We start from the raw sequence: 20,542 nt of genomic DNA on the forward strand, positions 1-20,542 counted from the left end.
GGGGTCTTCTGCTGGAATAGTCTGCACTAAAGAATAAAATTTCTGCTCCCAGGGAACAACATGTGATGGGGATAAAAGGGGGGGGGGAGATCATTTCTATCAGCAGGATTTTGAATTTTTTAGTGGAACTTGATGTTTCCATAACAACCTCTTGGAGTTTCAGATGTTTAGGTAGGCAACTCTTTACAACAGCTATTGAACTGTTATCCTCCTATACAGTCTTTATCTGTGGCATCCATTCATTCTCATCCATCACTTTCTGTCTCTCTGACATTAGCAATTAAACTCAGCATATAAACCATTTACGGTATTCTCTTCTGGTTGTTGTTGTTTTTTTTTTAATCCTGCAAGATTTTTTAAAATGTATCCGAGCTGTTTTTTCTTTAAATGTTGACTTGCAAAATCTGTTAACTTCAAATTTATGAATTTGGATTTAAATTATTAAATTCGGACTCAAAATTCAAAAAGTAATTTAGACTTGGACAGTGTCTGTTAGATAGTTTCTGGTTAGCATTTAAGGGAATGCTTTTTGATTGTTTAAGACATCATTCAGTAATTTGTCAGAACCTATCTGCATTCTATCTGTATCCACATCGGTAAAATCCTGGCTAGCATTCCCTTCTAGCCAAATCTCAGTTTCATTGTCTAAGGCTGCATACTTACTTACTTCTGACTAAATGTGAAGAGGCTCACACCATGTGAGGTGCCATGTTCTGGGGAGGGACTTGTAATCTGTTGTATATCTCTGTTAGTTCTGAACAGGGTGCAGAGAGCCATATAGCATGATGCCAGCCAGTTTTCTTTTGCTCTTCATGATCTTCTTTTTATGGGGAAATATATATAGTCCTCTGCAATTTAAGAAGTAACTTTCACAGATAACTTCTCCATGGTTGGCACATTCAGTTCCATGTCACATAGACTGAACATTTGTTCCACTTAGTTTCTGGAGTGAGATATGTGCCTTACAGCTTCAGTCTCTTGTTTGTTGTTGTATGCCAAATTCTAAATACTGCAAGATATCAGATATGTTGAAAACTGGATATCAAACACTTGGCAGGTATTCATTATCAAAATAAGCAAAGAGAACTTTAAAGACATTTATAAATGCAAATATATTTGAACTCTGGAATGTACATCTCTGTAGGCAATATATGTAGCAAGCCACATATGCAGGCTATATCTCCCCGAAATGTATGTGCTCTGCATAGATGAATAAGGCCACAGCCGGTAGACATATTGCATGAAATTTCAACTTGGAAATGGCAGTTCCTAGAATATTCAGGAGATGATCCATTTACTGATACTTCCACAGACATGTTGGGTGTCCTTGAGCCAGCACTCCTCTGTAGCCTTTCCTTTCGCCTTTGTGCCTTGATGCCCTCATTCAGTACTTTGCATGCTATCTGTACACATTCTCTTCTCTCATGTTTGTCGTATATCGCTTAAAAACATTTGGGAGAGTTTTTTATTTTGAGTAATAACAACTGTTTATATAGATTGTTGAGTGCCCGATACAAAGTCAATGGGCCGTGCAGATTATTTATTGTAGCATGTGGATGTGAAAGATGAGGGACTGGGGGGGAAACTGTTTGCCTTATTTGTGGGAAGTGTACGTGGTAGGATTTGTGGATGGTGACAAAGGTGGTCATTATAGATTGATGAAAAGGTAGATGTGCTGTCAGATTTAAAATGTTAAAAGAAAAGGGGGGAAAGCACACTCCAAAATGAATAGAATATTAGAGGCGAGAAAACAGGACTGGATAAAGAGCACTTCAAAATTGGACTAGTCAGAACATGGAGAGATTTTGTGCTTTGATTCCATATCCTGTAAAACAGGTACTATCACTAAAATCAGCAACCAAGAAATGGACATGTGATTTGGATGGACTATACAAGTGATGTGTAGTACCGGTATTTGCAAATGTGGTCATGAATGTTGGATATTATTTTGAGATACTGATCATCTGCCAGGTTGGCTCATTATAAAACATCTATCTTCCATGATTTGATCATGGATGAGGTGCTATACCTGGTGTATATTACCGAGATCTGGGTGAAGGACAAGCTGGAAGTCCTGGCTCCCCTCCTGAACACAGTACTCACACACTCTGCTTGAGGAAATCTGAAAGCAGGGGTGGCATGTTCCATTTAACCACTTGAGGCAAAACAGGAAGTGCTGCCCTGCCACTGCTGCTGCCGCCACCATGCCATAATAGTTGTTTATCAGACAAGGAAATGGGGGCGGGGGGGGGGAGAGAATAAAAAGTGTTTGGGGTGTCCATGCTATGAATGAAGGAGGGAGGGGGTAAATGGATGGGGAATGGTGGGTGGGGGAATTGTTTGTTCATGTATACAATCAGAAACTTTCCAATACATCTGAAGAAGTGTGCATGCACACGAAAGCTCATACCAAGAACAAATTTAGTTGGTCTCTAAGGTGCTACTGGGAGGATTTTTTTATTTTTTATTTTGTTTTTTTCAATACAATGTTAGCATGACAGCAAGAGCAGCAGCAGCAACAACAACAACAGGAACACTTCTGCACATGCCACAGTGGTGAGAAAGATTCCATCCTGAACGTTCTTAAAACTGTCATCTTGGTCCACGGTGTTCCTTTGAAATCCCAACTGGCAGGCAGATGACAAACTATTTAAACAGTTTTAGATAAAGCTCTTTCACACCCAAACACACACACACACACACACACACACACACACACACACACAATGCATGATCTAGACTGGTGTGCTGCTGGAAGCTCACTCTTGCCCTGCCCCTATGCCTAAACATTGTGTTCTATCCTGATTTAAGAGGAGCAGGATAGAGAGGTGGAAAAGACTCAGTGCCCAGAGAGACTAGAGGTCTAAGGTCTGCATTGAAGTGTAGCCTTTCCCAGGTGCTTCTTACCAGGTTGAAGTGAGTAGCAGCTATTTATCTTTGAGGCAGACCCAGAGGAATGATTTAAGTCAAGCCTCCAAGAAAATGTATGAGAGGGAGCAGTTCTGTGACACAGGCATACACTTAACTGCAACTGTAAAAAGCTTGCTCACTCATGCACGTAGTGCCAAACAAAGAAGTCAGCTTTGTGAAATGATTCTCGAGTTTTCCTCATCCCTCGAGTGAGCATGAGACCCAGAACTCTTCTAGTAAAAAATGCTTAAAGCATGTGCTAAGTCTCTCAGAACCATGAAATAGGCTTAGATGATGTGAAATTTGAAATAAAAGAAACTATACTTTCAATGCATACTAGTTGCCTTCCTGATTCTGATCGATTAAGACACACTGCCACCACTGTTTCAAAATATTATCTGAAAAAAGCAAGAAGCTAGAATTGTATTTTTAAAAATTAATGCTGACAACTTCTTGCCACTGATAGGAATCTACAGATTTACACAAAGTTATTTGGCGAGGGTGCCCATTTACAATATTAATGCTGCTTTCTTTTTCTTTTTGGTAATTTTGCATTAAATGCACAGCGCTACCTTCTTAAGTCAACGAAGCTGTTAATTAGGATATTGTCATCCGAGACATCTGTTTTGGTGCATTAACATTGATTAGATTATCTTTGATGCTATTCCCAATTTACAGATGAGGAAAATGAGCGACAGAGAGGTTAAACAGCTTATCCAAGGTCACAGAAATAGTAGGCACAATCCAGCTGCATGCTCTTTTCATATATAAATAAGTGAGCCTTAAAAAATGCTTTTTTTTTTTTTACTGGATTATGTGCAGTCTATTGCAGAACTCTGAAAAAAAAAACCAACGGTCAGGTGCCCAAGCCGTCTGTGCAGTGCTTTTGGAACAAGTCTGTGTTTTCTGTCTGAAAACTTAACAGAAGCAAGAATGTACTTCCTAAACGTGACACTGTAGCAAGTAATTTTGGGGGGGAGGGGAGATATTCCTTATTCCCACAGGAACCCCTCACAGTGGATCTTTCTATTGGCCTTGCTCACTTCAGAAAAACAACCTTAAGAAAAGCAATCTGCTTTCTTCTGCAACCTTGTATGCTTCTTTCTTCCTTGCCCACAGTCTGCCTTCAACATCCATTCTCTTTGGTCTGCAGTTTTAAGGCAGTGACTGATCCCAGAACTGCCCAGGTTGCTTGTTAGTTAAATAACCTGTGCCTTTGCCTTACAAGAGTGGTCAGTGGCTCTTAGATAGTTCTCCTGTATAGCAAGCAAATTCATTACTTTTCTAATCAGTAATAGCGCTAAACTGTCTCTCAGGCCATGATGTAGATTGGCAAGATCCCCTCCTGCTGACAACATGCTTGAAAAAACTTGAGTGAAAGGAAAGAAAGCTCAGCAAAAAAATATTGCTCAAGAAGAAAATCCAAGGGGGGAAAAATCATTAGGAAAGGAATTACATGCCTAGACACGTACTATGTGCAGAGACAAACCTGTATAATGCAGATTTTTGTGCTTTCGGAGTTTGGATAGTTTCATACGGCAGTAGAAACTCTCTGCTGTTGTAAAACATGAACCCCAGACTTTCTGGCATGCTGTTCATAGCTAAGATATAGTATAAATATCACTGACAGGGATAGACAAAGTTGCGAATTTTGTTTTCTCTTAGTTTCTTGTTTCCCCAATCTTACATTCAGTTCTCTGAATTTCTGCAGCAATATGCAAATTTTAAAATAAAATATATTCATGAAAATCCAGCAGCATTTTTGTGCAGATTTTTAAAATGCACTCATTTTTGCATGCACTTTTGACTAATCTACACATTTTTGTGGGTAATTTCCACGAATACAATGCATTTTTGTTTGGTTTTTTACTGATACATGCATTTTTAGAAACACTTCCCCTAATATATGTACTTTGAGGTTTGGGCTGAATTACTTTATGCTGCAGGACAGGGAGAGCTATTGAGATGGCCTGCCCTTATTAAATATGATGGATTCCTGAATTGGGGGGGGGGATTTCTCAGCTGGCAAGGCTGCAACTCCTGCCAAGTCTCTTGTGACGTGGGATGGTGAGATTCATAGAATCATAGAATTGTAGAGTTGGAAGGGACCATGAGGGTCATCTAGTCCAACTTCTGAAATCTTGGAAACTTTTGTGTAAAGGCATTGACATGAGTGCCCACACAGTTGCTGTGAAGAACATAGGTCAACTTGGTGCTCTAGTGACACCTGCCTGCGATGAAACAGGAGGATCAATGGCTAGAGCACAGGTGGTCTAAATCTTGTCTGAACCTGACTGAACACATGTGAGGTCACATTCCCACACCTACAGGGCTTCAAGGGGCTGTCTGGCATAGTTTTTGTTGTCTGGCGAAGAAGACATTGCTCTGACACTCTTGGCAACTCTGACACCTGTCTTGTGCTTTCTAGGCACAGGTTGGAGAGGAAAACAAAATTGCCGTTTGCTCTGATTCAGTGCTAAACTGCAGGAAAGCACCGGTCAAACAGAAGTGTGGCTGAGCCCTGAGCCTCGTCTAAAGGAATCAGAAGTTAGGGGACACTATTTCATCTTGCAGCAGTGAATTCCATACAATGATTCTATGTGGTGCGAAGAAGCCCTTGCTTCTGCCTGTCCCGAATCTATTTGAGTATATAAGAAAAGCTCTGCTGGAATCATTCAAAAGGCCCATCTAGTCCAGCACCCTTTACTCATGGTAGCCAACCATGAGGAGCCTTCAAGCAGGACTCCAAGTGTAATGGCGCTATTGGAATAAATTTCATTGTATGATGCCAAATTCTAGAATTAGGAGAGGAGGGGAAAACTCCACATAAAGGCCTTCAACTTGTAGATTGAAGACCAGTGCTTGCTTAAGCATACCACATGAAATCTACTTTTTAAATCACTTACTATGTATGTATATATATATATGGTGGTAGGGCTACTGATGCAGCCCAGTTGTGAGTTCCAATCTATCACCAGAAGACCCCCAATTTACACAGGGTGAAGCAGTAATGATACCTTTAATTCTCTTTGAACATCTATATGAAGGCATATAGCACAGTATAGGAATGCTATCAACAAACCCTTTATTATAGTAAATTAAACTCTATTAGTTTTCACTACTTGTAAGGATTCTACCATCCTGAACAGGAAACCACATGGCCTGTCTTCAGGAATATTTGTGAGCTTGCTTGCCATAAGGTACCAAAAGACATTAAGAATAATTTAAGGGTGCACCACATATGACTCCTATAGTCCTTATCACTTTTGTGGCATTATATTTGATCCATTGTGCTAAACATAGAAGCTTTTAAAATTTACCTTGTTAAACTCCTCTGGCTAATTAGGTCAGAGGGCATGATTTTAGCAGCTGCAGAAAGCATGCAAATGGAGCAATAAATAAGGAAACCCATAATTAATGTCTTTTAAACAAATTGGCAAGAGTTGCATAAATGTCAATCGGGGGGTGATATGGAGAATGCATTTCTGGGAAGTGATTATTTTATTTAAAGAAGTGAGAGATGAAAACTAAATACTCTGGTTTCTCTTCAGATCGTATAAAATAATGACATTTCCTCTTAAGGACATTTATTTCCTGCACATCCACTTTGGTAGGTGCTATGCGAATGTGAATAAGCAGCGATCTCTTTAGCTCTGTAGCTGTCCTGTTCTGCAAATTTTAAAGCCCATTAATAACCACCACCTGTTTTGCAGGTGTAGTGAAAAAGAGAGATTTTGCCAGGTGCTGCCGAAAGGTGAACTTGAAGCTTGTGAAGGAGCACTTTTCATTTTAATTAATTCTGCACGTGAAGCTTCCACCAATATTAATCTCCTTTGACCAACATGGTTAATTAATTATCCTAAGTGTTTGTAAACAGATTTTATACATACTCCTTCTCCAACTGTTGCATGCTGACCTCTTTGATGACGTGTAGCTCTAATAGTGGAGACATAAAGAATAGCAGAGATGCTGCCAACGGGCTTCCAACTAAAAACAGAGCATCCACTGGGTTGCATAAAACATAGCTTGACTGACTGAACAGGGTACTCAGGATGAGTCAGGCAATGAATAAAGTTACTTGGGGTGCTTCTCGTTATTCCTTTTGCACATATTAAGATCAACACAAATGGATTTTTGCAAACTGAACCAGTCTGGTGAGTGATTTAGCACATGCCCAGTTGCTGTTGTTCATTCCAGTTCACTCAACTCATCTGGAGATTTCCAGTGGGTGATAACGATTGATTTGGACAGATTGAACAATTAGAAGACCAATTCAATGTGTGCAAGTGCATGAAATGAGTCAAGCATATATAAACATGTTGTGGGAACCTGCTTTCTTTGCGAAGCCCCCAAAGTTCCAGGTCCATGGGAACCTTATGCTGTATTATGCAAAGTCAGAATGCTGTAGCTCATTATTGTCTGTGCGCCGAAATGCAGGGGCTCTCAAGGGTTTCAGAAAGGGGACATTCCCAGCTGTACTTCCCTAAACAGGAGGTTTACGGATTTACAAGGGTGACTTCTAAAAACTGCACAGGGAGTTACCACTTAGAAGGTGAGCTGGTGCAGTGCGAAAGCCATGGCTGTAACAATGTTTGTTTGTACAGCCTTTCAGAATTATCATTATTTTAATTGGAAGCCTTAGCTTTTCATTACTTTGCCTTGAAAAACGTGACTTTTAATTCTGTTAGTAATATTGCTATCTTTGTAACACATTGCACCCCCCAAATTGCATATAATATTAAATGATACTGTGGATATTTTCCCCCTTCCACAGTGCCTCCCACCTCAGATTTCCCTCCTGTTTTTATAAGAGTCAGTCATGCATGTTCACATCCATGCAAATGCATTATCCACCTCAAATACGAAAGGGGATCCTCTCTTCCGATCCAGTTCTCTGAGGAATGAGTTTTTAACATGATACCTGTAGCCTACATTTAGAGACTCAAATCTACCTGTTAGAAGTGCTAAAGTGTTCATTTAAGTACAAAATGTTAACTTGTGTCAGTGGTATTTACCTGGTCCAACACACACACACACACAACTTTCACTTTCCCTCTGTTTTGGGCAATTGATATGAGGCTTATTGGAATGGAATGATTTTTTTTACATTTCATTACTCCTCTAATAGGCATGCAAACAGGTTGTCAGGTTGTAGAATGCTGTGTTTTCTGCACTCATGTCCTTGCTATGCCTTTCTCATCTAAAACAATGTGATGTCTGATATACACTAAAAAGAAAGGAATGTCTCTCACACCAAGATCCTCAGTAGTGATCCCTACTCAGTTCTGAGACACTTATTTCCAAGTAAGCTTAGAGTACATAGGATTGTAACCACGCAGTCAGAACCTCTTTGCCTAATAATACTTATTTCTGGGTTTCTTCAGTTGATAGTTTGCTATTGACAGGTGACTGGATGTTGCCTTAATCATCTAAACTCTGAGGCCTCATTAAGACACAGAAATGCTCTTTTAATGTTCACTCAGCCATCTGGAGGTACTTGCCTGATGCCTTGAAGGGATTGTAGCCACACAAAGTTCCTTGTTTGTAGTGTGTCAGCTTGCACACAATGCCATATTTGCCTAAAGCCGCTAGCACAGACTCTGAGCATCCTTTGTACTGCAGATTGGAGCATCCTCTGTCATGTGAACCATTTAGCAGTTGCAGTTTTCCACTACATGTTTGCTTATCCTTGAACATATCCCATGTGGTTTTGTAGAACATCTACACGACTGACCCAACTATATGGTCAGGGCTAAAGGAGTCTTACCAGCCCTACCACCTAAAACTGGGTGCTGTTGTTGTGAAAGAGACTGATAGGGGCTTTCTGTTGCCCCTGTGGTTAAATGTTTAGATGCACCTGCCACCCATGTGGGATTCTGTAATGGGGGTTTGTGCACATACATGGAAGTCCATCAAAGTGGTTAAACCTTCCACCAGCAACTGAAGGTTTTAGCAGTGTTTTACATAGTATCACCTCCATACATTGTACAACACGTTCCACACTGCACATATATGCCAAGATGAGTTTCTAGGCTTCTAAACAAACCCAAAATTCATAACACTACAATGTATTTTAGTGCCTACTCAGGAGAATGTCAGACCCACCTACCATAGTTCTTGTAATACCTATGGATTTGGCCTAAGTCCTTTGACTATTCAAGTCCTCTGTCAACCCTTTGGGATCCTGAGTAAGCAGGTCACCTATGCCTGTAAATGACTTTTATTCCTTTCTTGAAATAACTTGTTTACTAAGCCCACATTGGAATCTCTCTCTCTTTTTAAAACCTTAATTTGATATTATTTTTAAAAGGAGCAATAAATATTCAATCATCTGGGTGCTGTTAAATTCAGAATTCAAAAAAAATCCTTGATTATACTGACGTAACCTTTGACATCCAAAGAGGCTATAATAAGTGCTTTTGTTCAGTGATTCTAAAACATCAGATGCAATAGTAGAAGAGGGTGAACTGACAGGCATGAGGAATTAAAGCCCACAAAGCAGGTAAAGAGTGAGCAACCAACGTTCACTTTAGTCTTCCACCCACACTGCTCCCGTATTCACCTTGCCTTGACCAAACCCCAGTGGGTGGAGGTTGAGGGAGTCACAGCCACAAAATATAGGGGAGTTTGTTCAGCCTGTGCCCTCTTGTCTCATCTGCTAACCAAGGCAGTAATTAGTGTCAATGGTGATGGAAATAATGGGCACAAAGGCAGGACTTTTCATGTCTGAAAGCATCATTGATAGGTATTCTGGACTTTCTATGGGGAATATTGCACCTCAAGGAGCATTAGTCCTAAACATGTAACCTTGGGAATGGATCAGAACCAATTTCAAAGAAATAATTTTTCTATGTCTAGTGCTCAATGTAGAAAACACAGTAATGCCAAGTTCCCAGGAACTTACTTTGGGTATTAATGGAAGATGAAGGTTCATAATGTCATACATAGTAGCACAAAAATAAGCTTATTTAAGCTTCCTGTTAAAATCAAAGAGTGAATTTTGTATTGTTTTATTTATCCTTTCATGTATTAGATATAGCAAATTATGAGCAATTATTGAGAGAAACGATGTGCAAACAATTGGAAGCTGAATTTTAATCGGTTCCTTTAATTTTTGTTTTCTTTTTCTTTGTGTATTCCTTTTTTCTTTTCTATTTGATTTGTGTATTGTTCTTTTTCATGTATTTTGTATTTTAAATAATCTAAATAAAGCTTATTTTTAAAAAAAATAAAAAATATTGTCATATGTTGCAGAAAACTGAACAATATATTCTTTTTTCTTTTCTTTTTTACATTTTTGTAGCAAAATCTTAAATGGGTGTTTGTTAAAGGTATAATAGGTATAATAATAATAATTCAGCCAGGGAACATGGCAAACCTTTATCTTTGCAATGTGGTGTTAGCTGTGGTAACATCCCATTCAAGTACAGTACTTCATATAGAAGCAGGGGTTACATTCCTCTCAAAGTCAGCATTCAGCTTTGCTCCTGGATGTCCAGGGAGTAGTGCCACCATGACCAGGAATCCTCTTAAAAGCTTCAAGCTAATCTGCAGCTGTTCCCTTTTCTGGAGAAACTGGGCATGGCCATTTATCCATGTGCCCTAGTTGCTCCCAGGTTAGATTATTGCAATGCACACTACCTTTGAAGATGGTTGAGAAAGCAGCTTCCAGAGTTCTAAATGGAGTTTGCAAGTTAGATCATATTATTCTGATGTTCCACTGGTTACCAGTTTGTTTCTAAACTGAAGGTGCTGACTTTGACGTTTCAGGCCCTGAATAGTCTAAGACCAGGGAATCTCAATAATCACCTACTCCCGTATGAACCTGATCAGAACACTGAGATCTACTTCTGAGCCCTGCTCCAAGACTTCTTGTTGTTGTACTTGGGCATAAGAGACAGAGCTCTTTTTGTGTGACACCTTCCTGAGGATTGTGCATGTGTGTTTGGCCCCATCGTTGCTTGTCTTTTGAAAAACAGCTGAGGCTTTTTGTTTCAGTGGGTTTTAATGGGATGCTGCTGCTTCATTTAGACCAGCTTCATTTTTGGATCAGGGATGAGTGAGTAGTTTTAAAATTAATTAATCCAGACATTCAGTTTTCATGTATTTCTACAAAGTTCAGCTGACCATGTGGACTGTAATTTGGGGTGATGGTTTTAGCAATGATCTCTTTCTGTTTTTCCATTGCTTCAGGTGGGATGGTGGAAGGACAAGCGTCTCAAGATGAAGTATTATGTGTGGCCACGTTCTGAGCTTTACCCTGACAGTGAGGAGCGTGCGGACGACCATCTTAGCATAGTGACCCTAGAAGAAGCACCGTTTGTCATTGTGGAAAATGTGGACCCCCTAAGCGGTACCTGTATGAGAAACACTGTCCCGTGCCAAAAAAGAAATGTGACAGAGTAAGTGCCAACAGGATCTTTCTCCAGCTGATTCCTCCTAGCATGTTCCTCTCCACAGCAGCAAAGCCAGCTGGACTGTCTCAGGCTGGCTTTGTTGCCACTTGCCACTAACTCAACGTTCCAATCAGCTTGGCTCGTTTCAGCAAAACATCAAGCAGAGTTTTCAGCTAGGGGTGTAATGGAGAATGAAAGAGAGAGTAGCCAAGGAAAGAAGTAGGGCATAACAGTAGGCAATTTTCAACAATTCTAAATTGTATCACTGATCACAATTGTCCAAATCACATTTTTGTTTGAAATTAGCACCTTTGTCTAAGAAAAGGAAGATGAAAAAAGGAAAATGACAAGAATATATTTTCAAAATTTCTGCTTATAACATTCAGTTTCTGCTGAGAATGCCACACAAACTTTGAATTCGGAACTAAACATGGTAATTCTGTGTTTTTCAAGGATCATGTGGAATTTCTTAAGATTAAATCCACTTTCTGAGTGCAGCATGAGGGGGGAAATGGGCCATATGTTTTTTGTTTTAAAATATCATTTATCAGTTACACTTAATCATTTTTTGTTGTGGCTGTTTAGCAACAAGACGGATGAGGAGACTGCGTACACCAAGAAATGTTGCAAAGGGTTTTGTATTGATATTCTCAAGAAAATCTCCAAGTTTGTCAAGTTCACCTATGACCTTTACTTGGTAACCAATGGTAAACATGGGAAGAAGATCAATGGAACATGGAATGGAATGATAGGCGAGGTAAGCCATGAAAGGTATCTGCTTTTACTTACAGGCTCACCAACAGACTGAATGAATTATTTCCCCCCTATGGCCAGGTGATACTTGTTCTTGGGGAAGAAATAAATTGAGTCATGCTTTACAAATCTGTGTAGCAATTTTAATTTTGCAATTGGGAAAAATTATCATCTTGGAATTATCATCAAGCAAATTTGTGAAGTTGTATGATATTATATATATATATATATATATATATATATATATATATATGCAAATGTAAGAAAAACTATTTTCTGGAACAAGCAGGAAACGAAGAGCAATAGAAATAATGTTGATTTCTGCTGCTTGTGGTCCATTTACTGCCAGAGTATTTCTCAGCATGCGTTTGGAAGTTAGATGGAGGAGGTGATATGAGATATGACAAGCAATAACACAAAGGGAAACACCAGTACCTCGTGTTGCATACGCTCCGTGTTGTGTACATTCGAGTTACACACCTCCGCGACCCGGAAGTCCACACAGCGCACGTGATGCGCGGGTGCACACGGGTGTGCAGAAGCGTTCTGCGCACTTCGCGCATGCGCAGAAGCACAAAAACCCCACAAACCTCCGGGGTTTTTTGTTTTGTTCGTTCGCGTTACGTACGCCCGGGTTATGTGGCGCGACCCAGAACAGATCGCGTACGTAACACGGGGTACCACTGTAATGTTTAAAGGAATTTTGCCACCTTTCTCCAAGTCTCTAAATCTGTGGGCAACAGCTCAGTCACAGGGTCAACCCTTGACATCTGCAGGTAGCACTGGGCAACATCGCTGCCTGAAACCCTGGAGAGCTGCTGCCACTCAGTGTAGACAGTGCTGAGCTAGCCTCCTATGTTGTTCCTAAATGTACATCGTCTCTGATCCCAACACCCAAAGTGTTTTGCAGGTGTGTGTATATATGTGTGTACACAAATACTGAAACCAACCCCCAACCAATTGGTTGCCTTAAAAGGGCACACTTGTGTCGAGGGCTGTTGTTTTCCAGGGAAATGAAAAACAAGGATGGTCCTTCCCAGTAATTATTTTTTTTCCTTTCACTGATCTGACCTTCCATTCTGAATGTTCAAATATGATGTGAAGTAATTCTTAGCTAGCCTGCCACTCTTTATCACCTCTCTTATTGCACAATGTGCCACCTTCCTCCTACTTTCTTTTTCCTTTATCTTTCCCAGTTCCCATTTCCAAATGTGATGTCAACACCTTTTGCCCTTGCTTTCTCCCTTCCTGCCTCATAAATATAAAACCTTATGAATGTGTGGCAGCCTGTTGCTGTATTAACTTACCCAAAAGCATCCTTTATTCTTGAACAAGTTCCAGCTCCTGCATGCTAGACTCTAGTCTCTGCGTTAACTATTTTTCTGTCTCCTTATCTCAGGTGGTTGACAAACGTGCCTATATGGCAGTGGGATCCCTTACCATTAATGCGGAACGCTCAGAAGTGGTAGACTTTTCTGTACCCTTCATTGAAACAGGCATTAGTGTAATGGTGTCGCGAAGCAATGGGACTGTCTCACCTTCTGCCTTTTTAGGTAAAGTTTTTTAAAATATATATATATATATATTGAGGCAAAGTGCAGGGGAAAACATTTTAAGAAAAACAACCAGAATGTTTGCTGTTCTTTTTCTAATTTAAAAAACAAACAGCACACAAACACTGCTTGAAAGAAACTTTATACACTCTGAAGTTCAATCCTGAACTAGATTTAAGAACCAGGTTCTAGATGTGAAAATGAAAATACTAACAACAACTTCAGAAATATTGATCCCAGGTTCCAGAACTAGAAGTTTAATTATGTTCAAATACATTTCTTCAGCTTTCCCCTGATCTTTGCTTCCCAAAGCCTGGAATTGACCTATGACAATCATTTGGCATCCCAGCAGTACGACATGCAGATGTTCAGAAGAAGAAGCTTTTCCTATCACTTTGCCTTATATCCAAAGAAGTGAAGGCAGAGTCTCTTTCTTGCTTTCTTTTTTGAAGTTTATAAGACTTTTTGTGTGTGCAAAGCCCTCAAAGCACCATAAAACTTAAAAATCAAATGAAATCACAATGGCAGCAGAGAAAATATACTGACAAAAAAGCTAGATACTAATTTCTAGCTGGCTAGTCCATTTCCATTCTGAGGATATACATCAATATGGCACTCTGTACCAGTCTACAGAAAGGGAAAGGACTAGGATGGCTTTCTGGGGCAGAGAGTTCCAGAGCCTGGGTTAAACCAGGCTGAGACTCAAAGCAGAGTGAATAACAATGGAGTCACATGCTCCAGACAACAGGATCCCAACATCAGCCTGAAAGCAGTATTTTGAACACATTTCAAAGACAGAACCACTAGAACATATTGCAAAGTGCTGCAATCGCATATTACCGCCTCTCCCCATACTAACCCACCCAGTCCCTGCAAGAAGGGCCTGAGGCCCTTCTTCGTGTGAGGTCTGGAGGGTGGCAATACAGTGGTACCCCGCTAGACGAATGCCTCGCAAGACGAAAAACTCGCTAGACGAAGGCATTCGTCTAGCGGAAGGCTGCCCCGCAAGACGAAAAAGTCTATGGGGCTGCCTCGCAAGACGAAAAATTTTCGTCTTTTTTTTTTTCCGTTTTGCGGAGCGCGGCTGTCATTGCCGCTCCGCAAGACGAAAAACCCGCTAGACGAAAATTTTCGCAGAACGAATTATTTTCGTCTAGCGGGGCACCACTGTACAAGAACTGGCCTTTTCTGCAGTAGTTTCTCGCTTGTGGGATGCTCTCTCCAGGGAAGCTCACCTGGCACCTTCATTATATACTGTAAGGTGCTGGCAAAAACTCACTCCTGTGTAAGTTCTGTACCTGAAAGCAACTGCCATTTAGAATAACCGTAACTGTAAAGAAACAGTAACCAAATCAGTTCTGGGTGGAATTTAATGATGGGATCTTCCAATCTTTCCACCCATATAACCATTTCTGCTTGCCAGATGGAACAATACGAAGGGAAAAGGCCCTTTCCATAAGTAGAAGTCCTTGCACTTGGCTTCCACTGATGGGGCTGGCTTGTATTTTAGGGTAACATGGGAAAGTACCTACAAATTTTCTTTCTTTTTCTATTTAGAGCCATTCAGTGCTGATGTATGGGTGATGATGTTTGTAATGCTGCTTATAATCTCTGCGGTGGCTGTCTTTGTCTTTGAGTACTTCAGCCCTGTGGGATACAACCGGTGTCTGGCTGATGGCAGAGGTAAGGAGACATATCTTTCAACATGCAACGATTATGGTCTTGCTTGTTTAGCTTGGCTTCATTTTATCCTCCTGTATATATGTCAACCATTTACAGATTTTGTGTTTTCTCTGGGTAAACAAGGAAAGAAGTTGAATCAATAGGTTCACAAACAGCAGAAAATTTAAATGGATCTCTTTGGATGATTGGGCATTTGCATGGCTCACAATACAGAGCTACTAATTTCTAGCTGACCTGAAATTATCTGCCTGACCCTATGTGTGTTTGCTCATAATTTCTCCAAAGTAAACATGCTACTTTGTTAAACTGAAATATATATTCCCTTGGACAACTGTTCACATTTGAATTGGTACCCAGCAAATGTGCAAATTTTTGCAAATTTTGTCATGCATATGAATTTTAACGTAATAAATTTGCAACCCTTGATTGCTTTTCCTACTCTGCTTGCCTTGGCTGTATAACTGGAAATTTACATGACGACCATGATGATGATGATATTACAAAGCAATGTAATGTTACATTCATCTATCTCTCATTACACTAATTGCATTAATGGAATTATTTTCTTTCAGAGATTCACCCAATGTGCCTAATGGAGAACCTCTGCACATTAACCCCTTGCAAATTAATTCACATCTAGATTGTGTGTCAGTAGAAGGACAGGGACAAGAAAGTTACAGTAATCTAGGGTTGCTTGAAGCAGCAGAAACGACAAACCATCTCTACTGTCACACTATACTGCCTCCATAAATTTGATACATATTAACCATTAATTTAATATCCTCGGGTGGGTGGGGGATGTAGATGGAGTAGTTGCGGGGGGACAGGGAGCAAAAGGTGCAAAGCTGTCTGATTAGAGAGTTGATTTATGAGTGAAGGGCAAAGGCAGAATACAGAAAATAAGTGAAAGCACTTGGATGCTGGTAAGATACTGGTATAATTCCCTTGGCTTCGTTGAGCTGTGAAATGGCCCCCTACGTAAGACCTTCTGGTTTACCCACAGGCTGAAAATATGAAGATGCTTGAACTGAGATATTTGTGTGAAAATCTTTTTACCCGCTTCTCAAATTTGCCCTGAACGTATCTATGCCACCAAGTTTCTGAGCCCTGAAGAAAAGAGATTTTGAAATGGAAATTTAGTCAGAGCTTTATGTATAGTCATGCCAAAGGGAGCTGTTGTCCACAAGCTGTGGACAGCATACATGGACCAATGCACATATCTAAGGAGATGTATGCAGAGTTGTGAATATTCATGAAGATGCTCATGCTGAAATTCCTGTATACACACCGTGCACATATTTTTAGTACAGGTAGCAGAACAGATTTAAATGGTGAGTAGCTTGAATGAATTATTTGGGGCAAAACTGGATTCTATATGTGAAATGATGACATACATTGTTATGAGAAACACGCATTGCACAAGGCCAATATGGATATGTTCATGTGTGTTTTCTGGATACCAAATGCTACACAGAGTTTACTGTGTGTTTGCAGTTGTTTGCATAGTCCACATGATGTTAGCCCATGCAACTTAATGGGATTTACTTCTGTGTAGTCATTGAGGATGATAGTCATATCTTCACTGTTAAAGTATCCTGAAAAGGTACTCTTGCTTTATAAATCTATGGTGATTCTGGAAGAAGAAGCAGCAGCAAATATAGACCATGCAAAACTGAAAATATGCAATGTTCAACAATGTTTCTTTGCAATTATGCAGTGGAGCTAGTTTAAAGTTTTATTTTATTTATCCATTTCCCCTTTAAAATTTTCCTTTAAAAGTTCCTTACTCGCTTCCTCCAATTTTTAAAATGCAAATTATAAACATCAATACAGAGATAAATTAATTTGCATGCAAAAATAAATGTTGATGAAATGCTTCACTGTTAAGTATTCAAAAAGCCAAAAAAATGCAAAATGAATGTTTCTCATAATAACTTATCTCATCTGCATTGCATATGTAGGAGCCAGATTTGCCATCAGATACATTCATTCAATTCTTATTGAAAGTCAGCTGGAGTTGTGGCACATAAGCCTGCATTAATAAGCATAACTAATAGACTCTGTGAACTTGGTTTGAGTTAGTTCCATTAAAATGCAGACGGGAAAAGAGCAGCTGTGTGAAGGAACTCTCTTGGCCTTGTACTTCATTGCATGGATGTTTCTAGTTGTTTAGATCACAGTGACCTTGTAGGACTTAAAGAACTTTTTTTAAACCTGTGCTCACGCTTACTTAACAGAACAACAATAGCTATGATACCAAATGCCACAATTTGTTATAGAGCTAGAGGCGTCATGAAATTTCTGTTCTACTCATGGGAGTGCTCCTGAATGTCTAAAACTCGTGATGTGAAAAGGATTTATGTGTGCCTCTGTTTGCAAGTCATACATAAGAATGCCAAGACTCAGAGAGCAGCACTGCATACTCTCATCTTATGGGGAGGCACGTGTATCCCTTCCTCCCTGTTGCAGTTTAGGTTGCAGGAGTGGCTTGTGGAGTTAGTTGCTTCAGTGACTCTATTTACAATGATGTTTCGATAAACAAAAATGCATGCATGTATTGTTAAGACAGATGACATTTTGTTATACCTCATCTGAGGTACTCAAAATGACCTTTTAGCCTCACAGCAACCAAAAGATGATGACTAGGTGAGTTGCCCAACGTCACCCACTGAGCTGAGCAGCCAAGGGTAGATTTGTTTCCAGGTTTTCCACAGAACGTTAGGGTCCTTTTACTCATTTATTTTGTGGGATCCAGGCATATTTATTTAAGACACTTTTCTGCTGCAGGACTGCCACATTTCCCCTGCATTCCACCTACAGCATTTTGTGGATGGGAAATGCAAATTGTTGTCTTTTGTTACCATAAATAATGTGCAGAATGTGGCCACTGGAATTCCATTGTACCCACCTAAATGTCAGTGTCACAACAAATAGAGATGAGCAATGCACCCCACCCTCACTCATTTACTATGTTAACACAATTTTCTATACTTTTTAAAGTTCAGCTTTTAGAGTTGTGCTTTCTTGGGGACTGTTTTTACTTTTTGTTAGAGGATCATTCAATCCCAAGAACACTCTTGTAGCCCTCAAAAGACAACAGGTGAACATCAGCAATGCCAAGTATTTTTCAATAATTTTTATTTTCTTTGATGTGCTTTCCCTTTCTAGGGTTGGAAAGCACATCCGTTTTGTTTTGTTTTGTTTTGTTTTGTTTTGTTTTGTTTTGTGTAGTAAAGAGGAGTTCCCCTACCCAGAACACTAGTCAGGCTATCCCCAAGCATGACTGCTTTCTTCAATTACATGGGGGACTGGGAAGCCTATTGGCTGATAACTGATTGGCCCCCACCGTGAAACCTGAAACCTGCCACTGATGCATCAAACTGCCAAACCATGCTTTGATAACTGGGAACATCCAACAAGGTCGTGCCATCTCCCAACTTCCTCCAGCTGCATGAATTTCCCTTTCTTTCTCTAGTTAGTGTTAACTGCTAGGTTTCATTGCTACATCTGAACTGGCATAAGAACAGTTACCACTGACCATAGTTAGCTTCTAAACCAGAGATTGAAGTAAACTTCTAACCCTGGTTTCAGTCTCTGCAATTCTATGGACACTTACCTGGGAGGAGGTCCTGTTGGGGCTTACTTCTGAGCAGACATGGTTAGAATTCTGCTGTAAATTAGTTGATATTAACCAGGAAGAACAGAGAAAGAGAGGAAGAAAGTGTGCAAATTTATGGAATTCTTCCAATTTACCAACCTATGTTTGGGCAATCAGACAAAGTGATATGTAAGAGAAAAGGGTCATGATTTTGTACTAACTACTTGGAATGACGGACTTTGCCAGTCTGATGACTATTTCTGCTTATGTTTTTGGTCATTTCAGAGCCTGGTGGTCCTTCTTTCACCATTGGCAAAGCTATCTGGTTATTGTGGGGCCTGGTATTCAACAACTCTGTGCCAGTGCAGAATCCCAAGGGAACTACGAGCAAGATCATGGTGTCTGTGTGGGCCTTCTTTGCTGTCATCTTTCTGGCCAGTTACACTGCCAATTTGGCTGCCTTCATGATCCAAGAGGAGTATGTAGACCAGGTGTCTGGGCTGAGCGACAAAAAGGTAATGCATTTGCAACCTCAGAGGGTTGCTTCCTTGTCATGAAATCCTTTTGCTTCTTCTCTGATTTTAATTGAGTGCACCCTGAGCTTGGTTAGCAATAATGCAGCCATAATTTAATTTATGATGTTAGTAATAAATAACATGATAATTCAAATAATAAGAAAACTCTTTAATTCTGTTCTGTATGTGTGTTTTTAATTGATTTGTGAATATCTAAACCCAAGTTTCTCAAAGTATAAAGTGAGCATCCCTATGTGTTGGCATCCTATAACTGTATGAGCAGTTGCCAGGAGAACAGAAACGACCTCCCTGATAAACCCAGATTTTGTATATATCTTGACTGGGCAAAGAAACAGAATGTGCCTGCTCTCTTCTTAGCAACTGTGAACTAATAAACTAGTGCTCTGCCTCCCATTCCTTCTGCTACCCTTTAATCCACTTGAACTCTGCTTGGGGCAAGTATGACAAATACAACATTTTGTCTTTGGCTGATTTTGTTCTCTTGTTTTCCAGTTTCTATAGGCATTTCTCACAAGCTGAGAAGTGTTGCACAGCAATGCTCTGAGAGGTTATTATTATCTTCCCTGTAAAGAGGAGGAACAGACACTGATATGCTTAAGTCCATGGCAGAAATAGGATTAAAGCGCGCGCACACACACACACCATACACAATAGCCCACTCCTATGCATAGTTATATGGAAATTCTGCTATATTCAGTTGGTTTTATTTCTAAATAAGTGTGTACAGAATTGCAGCAATAGGTTATATATTTTAGCATGAAGCTTCAGAAAATGGAAGAATATCAGCCCCAGAATATCCAGTACTTAGGCTGGAGAAAAAAATACCCTCATGCAAGTTAATGTAGTTACAATGTACTGGTAGTCGATAATTTGGGGCTCTGCTGTTATCGGTGAATGAGGGATGGGGATGCAACCCTGAAAGGAAATCTTCCCTCACCCATTTTCTTAATATTTGTTTCTTCCTTGCTCTCATTTTCTGATTTTTTTTATTTTTTTATTTTTTGCAATTGTGTGAATTATAGATGCAGATGTTTTATGGTAGGCTGGGCTGTGCAGCAGCATTAGACAGAGGTGGATTCCTTGTGCTTATGGGTCATAGCTATAGATGAATAT

At 39.9% G+C, this 20,542-nt stretch overlaps 1 protein-coding gene across 1 annotated transcript in view; it reads left to right on the top strand.

Annotated features, from left to right (window-relative positions):
* Nucleotides 1-20,542, top strand: part of GRIN2B (glutamate ionotropic receptor NMDA type subunit 2B) — a 267,579-nt gene that overhangs the window by 219,745 nt on the left and 27,292 nt on the right. The window contains exons 5-9 of the mRNA XM_033162191.1: nt 11,104-11,312; nt 11,892-12,063; nt 13,459-13,612; nt 15,170-15,295; nt 19,179-19,408. Coding sequence (XP_033018082.1) covers nt 11,104-11,312; nt 11,892-12,063; nt 13,459-13,612; nt 15,170-15,295; nt 19,179-19,408 — 891 coding nt within the window. The remainder of the gene's footprint in view (nt 1-11,103; nt 11,313-11,891; nt 12,064-13,458; nt 13,613-15,169; nt 15,296-19,178; nt 19,409-20,542) is intronic.

Source organism: Lacerta agilis, chromosome 10 (genome assembly GCF_009819535.1).
Source record: "Lacerta agilis isolate rLacAgi1 chromosome 10, rLacAgi1.pri, whole genome shotgun sequence".
Taxonomy (NCBI): Eukaryota; Metazoa; Chordata; class Lepidosauria; order Squamata; family Lacertidae; genus Lacerta; species Lacerta agilis.